Here is a 10,202-nt window from a genome sequence, read left to right as displayed (position 1 = left end):
AAAAAAAAAAAAGGTTGAAAATTGAAGTATTTGAAAAAAAAAAATAAAAATAAAATAATATTAATGCAAATAATAAAATTTAAAAATACTTTTTAATAAAACTTTTACTAACGTATTTTTAAAGTTTTTCTAATTAAAACAAGACCAAATACGATATAATTTGAATTTTATTTACTTAATGAATAAAATTATTATCACACACGTAAATATAATTCAAATTATCATATTTAATTTTATTTTAATGAGAAAAACTTCAAATATATTAAAAGCTTTATTAAATAGAAACTAAAAATTTTATTATTGTATTACATTATTTCAAAGATTTTTTGATTTTGCATTAGATTACATTAAAAAAAGATTCTTGTCAAATAGTTTTTTTATAATTATAAAATATTTACTGTATTATAAATATTTACTATGTGATACACTGACAACAAAGAAAACAATTTTTTTTTTGCAATAACTTTGCATAATGAGTGATTGAATGAAATGAAATTTTTATAGATTCCATTCCCTGACAACTAATCCTCTCATATAAAAAAATTTTTGCTTCTTCCATCGCGCCGGAATCTCGAAAACAACACATAATAAACGTTCGCAGTTACGAAAAAATTATTATTTATAATTTTTCTATTATACTCGTAAGAAAAATTAACTTATACCATTGCCTTTGTTGTGTATAAGAAACTCCCATCTTTCTTTTCACTTTTTCTTTCTAAAAAGAGAGCAGCAAATGTACGCGTCAAGGACAAGAAACGCTGTGGACGATTACAATGTTTGGTAAATGATATCGCGATGAAACAATCGGAAAACTGCCAATACAAACAAACATGACAATATCTGGTAAAGCTATCTATTAATTACGATGCGAGTTCGATGCAAGTAATATCTTCAAGCTCACAATTCGCATACGTTCATTTTCGATTCGAATATATATCATTTATATATTATTTCATACATTTTTATTTAATCCTTATTTGTTCAAGTAAAATTTCGATGATATTATCGCGTTTGCAAACGAAATAATAACAATTTGAAATAAATTAATTAATCGAAGTATTAAGGCGAATTTTGAAATTTTCATTTAATACGATCAAAAATCATTATAATTACGTTTTGAATTTTTCTAGCGAATAATGTTAATAATAATAATAATGTAATGATTAAAAAAAATATATATATAACACTTTACAAAACTAGCTTTCGACGATATAAAAATTACTAGAAGTATGCTCGAATTTCTTTTATAGATATAAATCTCGTTCATTGTGCAGATATACAGCGCCCTCGAACCGCGTTACGTTGAATATGAAATGCAATGACGAACGTATTTTTCGTTTCTCACAAATTCTATTTCGAAGGACAATTGTTCGAGTAATTTACGTTTCAAATATATATATAGAAACGTTTTAAGAAATATTCGCATGATGGAATAAAGCATCACGTGTTCTTGACTTGTAAACATATCGATAGGAGACGAAGTAAATATGTCATCCGAATAGATATCGTTGAAATGTTTCAGTCGCATGTTTTCTCGCTATAATAAAGATATATACGCCACGATGCGCGAGTATTTGGTAATATTATGTAATACGATTATATGAAAATATATAAACTTGGTGAATGCGTATCTCGTTAATTAAGAGAGTTACACCTTTTTCCGCGAATTATGATTAATACATCGATCGACTATATATATATGTACGTTGTTATGCCATACGATGGTTTATTTGTTTTGGCTCTCTGTACATCTGACGAAGATCGTTCGTCGCTTACGTTTAATCAGTCATTAATATAAAGGCGTTTCTTTTTAAAGGCATTTTATTAGTCAAAACATGTTGGACGGGTCCACATATTATTTTTTGTTATTTAACAATTTTGAAAATGAGATTTATACATGGAATCAGAAGAAAGATTCGTTAACGGTGGGTGGTTTTGTGGCTGACGGATGAAAAAATAGAGATATCAAAAAATATTTAGCTTTTTAAAGAGATTCAAAAATGGCAGTGATACAATAAAAATATTTTATCTTAAATATAGTTGTAGAGATCGAAAAAATTCAGCAATACAAAATAACAAATCTAACAGTTACATTTTTGTGCGCCCTTAAAAGATATTCTATAATTTTAAAAAAATATTTGTAGTTGTATGTGTTGTGAAAGCTCGCGAAGTTTAGAAACAGAATACCTTGAAACAGGTTCTACGACACAACCCGACGAGTATAATAGTACTTGCAATGTCGATGTTTTTCAGGTCATGAGAAAAGGTAGAATTAATCTTAATCCTAAACAATAGAAGTGCTATTGGTGCAATAGTAGCTTCAGTAATATTTGTTCATTGTAATATTCAACGTCATAATTCTCACCTGTCCCGAGTGAAACTAGAAACTTGGAGATTGTACCTTATTGACCCTGACACAGTGATGAAAGTGTAAAAAATTGGCATAACAACATACGAAAAATATCAATATGAATAACAAAAGTTGCTCACTGCGTGTTTATGTGATGTAAGATTTCGATAAATATAAATTGCATACAAAATAATATTAGATGCATACACAGAGAAAAATATCAAAAAGAATACCCTTCAATATACCAAGGGTACCATGCAATATACCATAACTGACAGATTCGTTCGAACGGGTAGCATGACTCAAAGCGTCTAAATTTGCTATAGTGACTACCCAATCAACGATATGTTCTTTCTTTTCAGTTCCTATTACTTCTTGTAATTTTCGTGCAATATCATTTTCATTGACCAACGGGGGCTTTTCATCATTTTCTTCCGGTGGCTTATCATCGATATCTCCATCAGGTAATTTATTTTCCTCATCTATTACGCGAAATTTAGCATCTTCCATTACAATTATAGCATCCTCTATCACGACTTTAATTTCTTTCTCATCTTTTTTCTCGTTCGAAATTAATTCATCTTTCTTTATATCATCAGGTTTAGACAAAAAACTTAGATTCAACTCTGTCTGCGAATGATTGATCGACAAGCTTAAATCATTTTCAAGACAATCATTTTTATGGAGTCGGCGCAAAAAATATTCGCATTTTTCTCTACCGCTCAGTGGCCGTTCATATTTATTTCGTTGCTTGATTCTGCGCTGCATGAGTAAAAAATGCCAGCTTCTTCGAACACGTTGAAAGAAATTCGGCCGCTTTCGCGCTTTGTTGGCGGACGAATCCATGGACTTTTTTGACTTCTGGGAAGAATCCAGGCTTCTTTGTTTCCCATGAAAAAATGCTTTCGATCGTTCCTCGAACAACAGATCTAAACTTTTCGAATCTTTAGCCGACAAATCTATACTTCTTTCTAACGATTCTAAACTTCTGTGCGTCTTCTCTTTGTTACTGAAAGAAAAGTTTCGTTTCTTTTTGGCCGACGCATCTTGCAATAATTCGCTACTGCTTATCTTGAAAATCTCGCCTTCTTTTTCAAGGAATTCTACGTTTCCAGAATCACGACGAGCATCGTGGGTCGAAATGTGATGGCGGCCACCGAGCGTGGAACCTTTTTGCTTCTTGTCATCGTAATCAGCGCCTTTCTCCTTCTCCACGCTACTGAAACAATTCAATGAGCCACCGGATGCCACGACATCATCCCCGTGATCAACTTTTTTCTCATCGTGAACAGGACGATCAAACATCATCATCTCGAAGTTTTTCTCGGTTTTATATGACTGAAAAAAATAACTCTGTTTATCCGGTTGACGAAACGATGCATTCGGACTACCATCGGGCAATCTGTTCACTGAATAGTCACGGGACGTAGTGCAGTTCAATTCGGCACGATTCGAAGTTGTTTCGCGGGGTCCTAAATTAAGACCCGCAATGTCCAGGGACGCATCTGGCGCTATTCTAACCGGTGATGATTTGAATGTACTGAACTGACACGGATTCACGCGTGGCGTTTCGTTGCTAGTTAGCTGCGGATGCTCGAGCCGCATTTTTTGCTGGGTTATAACCGGCTTAGAAGATAATTTTGGGTAGAACTGTGGTTTACCTTGAAGATCGCTCTCCTGATTGTCCTGATCGCGAAGAGCGTCTATCGCCTCGCGTTTTTGCCGCATGCTTCTCAAATTTGTAGTTGTTCCACCTACAGTCGGACCCACTGTTCCCACTGATATGTTTGCCAAACACTGCCGGGTGTAAGGGCTGTAAAAAAAAAAAAAAGATACGATTATGGTAATAAATAATATTACACGTTTTATTAATATCGAAATTATTTCAACGAATAATATAGAATAAAACAAACGAAATAAACAAGAAAGAAAAACATATAGTGAACAGGAAGAAATATTTACACATATCTTATTGAATTTACTTATTCAGATATATATTTACTTTTCAATGAAATTACGTTTTTTCCAATCTAATGTAATATTAAATTATTATATAAATATAAAAAATATAATTAAATGATGCAAAATATAATGTATTTGATCTAATTAATTAATATGTGAATCTTATGACGAATATAATAATGTGCAAATACTTTTTATAATCAACATAGATCAGAGAAAAAATCTATTTGGTTATTTATGTTGTTAAACAGGACTATTTCCCGATTCATTGACCTACCCGCTAAGAATAGAACGTACTGGGTAATGAAATGACCATGCTATTTATATGCATGGAAAGACAGCATAGAGAGATGCGATTGCTAACATTTTCACGTCTAATTTCATACGCAAACGGTTCGCGATTTGCGGATATATTATTCATTCTGTCATGAAACACCAACCTAGATCGATGTTCTTGATCATTATTAGTCCCAGAAGGCAGCGCTGCATTCGTATGTTGCGATTGCATCGGTGTCTGTTGAGTCGAAGACAATGTTTGTTGCCTCACATTACCGAATTTCAGCCTATTCCAATCGAAGACATAATCGTATGTGAAGCCTTCTTCGTGGAACAACGTCCGGAAAAGTTGCCGAAGATACGAATAGTCCGGCCTTTCCTCGAATCGTAGTCCTCGACAATACCTTAGATATTGCACGAACTCAACTATAATAACAAAATATTTATTTATAATAGAAAATATTTATAATATAGAGTGAATATATGATATTGATCCGATCATATTTTTTATAATGATGTGCAATATAACAGTACAGTTGATAAAGAGAAATTTACCAGGATAACCCTTGCATAATTCTTCGATAGGTGTAGACATTTTCTTTTCAGAAATACGTTCGTATTTCTGTCGTTTAGTTGCAGCTTTCAAACCTTGCCAGGGCAAGCTACCTCTATTGAAATACATAAGAACATATCCCAAGGATTCAAGGTCATCTCGTCGTGATTGTTCAATTCCCAAATGTGTATTAATACTCGCGTATCTATTAATGCGTAAATTGATTTTTTTTTTTTTAAAATACTAGGAAAAAATTATATAAAATGTTGTAATGCAAATGAAACTGTATATTAATAAACAAACCTGGCTGTCCCTGTTAAGTTCTTGTTTTCTCGATACGGTATGTGTTTGTGAGTACGGCCATCGCGATATTTTTTGGCCAATCCAAAATCTATAATATATACGAGATTTCCCTTTTTTCCCAAGCCCATCAAAAAATTATCTGGTTTGATGTCTCGATGGATAAAATTGCGACTGTGAATATAATCCGTTCTACTTATCTGTAGTCAGAATATAAAGATATTTTGTAAATCATTTTTATCATTTTTCAAATTATAAATTACATGTAAGAAAAAATATTTAAGAAAAGATGCGATAATATTCTGTAAAAAGTATTAATATTAGTATAAAGTAAAAAAGAAAAAAAGAAAAAAATTTATATCACATATTCAACATATTTTTATAATTATGATTAGTATTATTATTGCACAAATATAATTAATATAAAGTTTTTAATAATAATTCACAATTAATAAAATAAAAAATATTCAATATAACAATAACAAGAATATATTTCTTTTTTTCTAAATGAATTCTACATTTAAATGATTGATTTTTTAAAATCATTTTTTATTAAAAAGATTTTATTAAAAAGATTTTAGTTGTTATAAAGCTTTATATATCAGTTTTAGTTCTGCTTTACTGTTTTTGTTAGAATAAAAAAGCTTTCTTATCAGCCGACACAATTGTTAGTTGATAAGAATGTAATTTATATTGTAATTTATTTCAGTAACAAAAAACAGAATAATAAATACTTGCATATAATCACAATTTGAACTTTGAACATTATTGTACATATGGTTGTAATTATAATGGTATTACAGAAACAGAATCTTGTTTCAATAAAGTAAGATAAAGTTACATATGTAATCATTTGTTTTCCAATTGTTTTAAAGTATAAACTATAAATTTCATTTTTTTATAGTATATAAAAGAAATAAAAATGATTAAGATAAAACAATATATCTTTTATTATTAATAAATAGTGCAAATATTATTCATAAAAAATTATTATTAAAAATAAATTTCATTTAAACATTTTATGTGTACAATTCATTAAAACAACAAAGAAATTAGAATATTTCTAAAGAAAAAAGAAATATTTCTATATAAAAAAAATTTGCAAATATTTTGATTTCAACAAAAAATTATTATTTACCAATTGATCGGCGAGAAGCAAGACTGTTTTCAAAGAAAAAGTTCTTGAACAGTAATTAAATAGATCCTCCAATGATGGACCTAGTAGCTCCATTACCATTACATTGTAGTCACCTTCTGAACCACACCATTTTATAGTTGGTATTCCAACTGAAATATTACGATAAATATGTTTTGATAATATTATATATATATTATATTTAAATTGTATTAAAATTTATAAATAAAAAATTTATATATATCCAAATATTCATATAATATTGAATTTTTAATTTACAAGTAATATTATTGCATAAAAAATAGAATGATAAAATTGTATGGTAGATAGACATTCAGACATTTAATTTATATTTTCATTTTTTCATAATATTCATTTTTTATATTTATTGATAAATATGAATATATTAGAAAATATTAGAATTCAGATATTGCATGCTATCTTGTAAGATAAATTATATAACATAATAGATATTGATTTTATATTTAATTATTGAGGAAAAAAAACAAAATATAATTTAATTATTGAGGCCATTAATATAAAAATAGACCTTATTAGCAATTAAAAAAATTTAAATATTATATTATATTCTATAATATTATTTATATATATATTATATATATATATATTATTTTATTTTAATTGTTCTTATTCATTTATAATAAAAAGTTTTTTTGATCATATCAATATGAATTTTAAGACTTATATGTTGCATCGCGTTTTATTTTTAAAGGCCTATATACAAGCCTAATTTAGACATGAAATATTTTTTCTATGCCAACATACAACACAATCATTATTGTTGCAAAGAATTATAAATTATAAATATAATCTTTTAAATATAATCTCATTTAATCTTTTAAAAATTAATTAGTAATTTCATAAAATTCACTAACGAATTAATTTATGCAATAATACAAATATTAAGCAAGATTAACTTTTGATTTCGTCTATTTTGAAATATTTCGCATAATATATACAAAATAATAATCTTTTTAATCATTTTTATTTATTGGAAATATGACAATTAGATAAAAGTACGCTACGAAAGAATCAGTATTTAATATTTGTAAGAATTAGTGTTAACAATAGATAAGATTTGCAACGAAGATATTTATCTCTCTAAAGAAATCTTTATATAAAAATTTTTAGAACGAATAAAGATATATTTATATTTATTTCAAAATGTTTAAATAATTTTGTGTCGATGACATATCCAAAACGACTAAAATCTATGGAATATTATTTATCAATGCTAGTCTACAAAAAATAAATTAATGCGTATAATATATACTTTATTAATGTATACTTCAATATAAGATTGAAAAATATAAAAAAACTCATACATTAGATATTGGAATTAATTAGAATTATTCAATTTATATTATAAATTTTAAATATGTAAACGTTAAAACGGTAAAGTTCCTTATTGTCACAAAGAACAGACAATGAAAAAGGAAGAAAGGAATAGCAAGGAGATGAAAGAGGGGTGGGGAGGAAAGAGAGAGAGAGAGAGAGAGAGAAAGAGAGAAAGAGAGAAGGTTCAGTGGCCAGACCAACCAGCTGTCCAACAAACACAAAATTCTGACAGTTCTCAGGTGACGGTATAAGTTTCAAAATACATGAGAATATGCAAAATCAAGGTGGAGCATAAATAGTAGATGAAAATTTACTTACCACCACCTTGCATCATCCTGTAGAACTTTGATTCTATGTGTAACTGTGGATGCCGCGTTTTTATACATTCTAGCTTGATGGCGACTTCCTCGCCGGTAGAGATATTGGTACCTAAGAAACGACAAAAAGGCCAAAGGCCCAGTCACGCAGTTAGAAAAAGAAAATATATATATGCACGGGGGAGTTGGCGCGTTCATGCATGTCGTAGGGCAAATATGTAACCGTCGTGTGGGTAGACGGGTGGATTATAGGAAGGTGGGGGAAATCTAAGTAAAAGGTAAATGTCGAAAATAAAAAAATTACCTAGATAAATGTCGCCAAAGGAGCCACTCCCGATTTTCCGTCCGAGCCGGTACTTATTTCCAACGCGTAGCTCCATTCTCCAGCCTCGCGGGGCTCACGAAGAAAAGTAGCACGGGGCAAAAGCGACTTTGGACAGCCGACTCGAGGAGCGCTTCGTGGCTCCGTTGGTGCGCTTTGAACGAGACTTGGCTGCGTGTTACAAACTGGACGTGGCCTCCATCTTTGGTCGCGCCACTGATCGCGAACCTACAGGCATTTCTTCTTTCCTCAAAGGAATACTGTTTCTTTTCGCTGCGATGGCGGTCGCGCTGATGGCGCTACTGTCGTCGTTATCGTTGTCGTGTTGTTGACGGCGCTGCGGTTGCTACTGTTGCTATTAGACAGAGATCACACAACTATCGAGTCGACTATCAAAAGACTCGCTTTTCACAGGAGGTGGTTGATTTACTTGTCTTTATATTTTTTAAATTTAGTATGTTCAAGAATACGTTTTGAGAAATACTACCGGATCTCACGAAGTGTGTCGATCCGGGTAGATTAACGCGTACCCACCAATGGGAACACGAACCGCGTAAGGGCATCTGCCCTTTCGCTGCGCGGATCTGCACCGGAGACCGAATGGCGCACAATAATGGCCGTCTAAGATTCACCAATCACGATTCACTTCTTCGACACCTTTATCGTGAACGCACCTTTTTTTTGGACTTTCAATTATAAGATTCAATTGTCCACTCGTACAACTTTATCATGGCACTCTATCACTTTCGCTCACTTTCCATAAATGCTTTACTCAATAAGTCCTATTCTACTGTTGCACACTACTATCTCTGAACCGTAACCACCACAACGACGAACACGATGAACATATGTAAGTACGCAAGCGCGACTGCTTTTCGACACGCCTGAAAACTTTGTGCGTCATCTGGTGAGCATTAATTGAATCATGATCGATAATATTTCCGGTTCGTTTTTCGATTACTCGATATTATATTATTTATACTATTTTCAAATTAATTTGAAAAATATTTATCAATAAATTACATGTATGTATAATTATAAAATATAATTTTTCAAAAAATAAAACAAAAAATTTTATTCACTTTTTATTTTTAAAATTATATAAATTTAAAAATTTCATGATACTTAAAAAATAAATTTGCATATATTTTAAAGATAGACATATCATATATTAATTTTATTATATGTATATAATTTATAAATATAAAGGAACAAACAGGAAATGTTTTAAGGGCAGTTTTAACAATTCATCGTATACAATGTGTAATATTTTATCAAGATAAAAAACAAATAATTTTACAATAGCAGAAATACTTACGTTTGTTTTTTCATACATTTTTCATTTAGCGCATTGACTTCACTTTGTTATAGTTTACAATTGTAATAAAATTAATAATACAGGTGCTCTGGTAGCACAATACATTGGATTGGACCTTGTACCGAAGAATTTATTTAATTTCGTTTATTATTTTAAATTTAATATAAATTAAGCAAATACGAATAATGTTGAAACAAAAGAGAAAAAAATATTAATAAAAATATGAAAGAAAATTTTCGATATATACAGATACATATACATTGATAAAATTGTACGCAAAAAAATTCTGTTATTCGCATTTAATAATCTT

General features: G+C 30.0%; 1 protein-coding gene across 9 annotated transcripts in view; it reads right to left on the bottom strand.

The window, feature by feature from the left end:
- The window catches only part of LOC102675782 (casein kinase I-like), a 30,816-nt gene extending 21,336 nt beyond the window's left edge, over window positions 1–9,480 (bottom strand). For 6 of the 9 annotated variants that reach the window (XR_004151075.1, XM_006619838.1, XM_006619834.2 and 3 more), the window contains exons 1-7: window positions 8,557–9,480; window positions 8,254–8,364; window positions 6,580–6,728; window positions 5,445–5,641; window positions 5,144–5,346; window positions 4,753–5,014; window positions 4,012–4,163 (exon numbers count right to left, since the gene is read on the bottom strand). Coding sequence is in view for 8 of the 9 variants with exons in the window: in XM_006619838.1 (XP_006619901.1) it covers window positions 4,012–4,163; window positions 4,753–5,014; window positions 5,144–5,346; window positions 5,445–5,641; window positions 6,580–6,728; window positions 8,254–8,364; window positions 8,557–8,632 (1,150 nt within the window). In the remaining variant the exon portion in view is untranslated. Of the gene's footprint in view, window positions 1–1,733; window positions 4,164–4,752; window positions 5,015–5,143; window positions 5,347–5,444; window positions 5,642–6,579; window positions 6,729–8,253; window positions 8,365–8,556 lie in introns of those variants that run through there. The other 3 variants (XM_031512467.1, XM_006619841.1, XM_031512466.1) reach the window with 3 other exon arrangements.
- Between the last annotated feature and the right edge of the window lie 722 nt (window positions 9,481–10,202).

Source organism: Apis dorsata, unplaced genomic scaffold (assembly GCF_000469605.1).
Source record: "Apis dorsata unplaced genomic scaffold, Apis dorsata 1.3 scaffold_444, whole genome shotgun sequence".
Lineage (NCBI taxonomy): Eukaryota > Metazoa > Arthropoda > Insecta > Hymenoptera > Apidae > Apis > Apis dorsata.
This window is presented reverse-complemented; position numbering and strand designations above follow the sequence as displayed.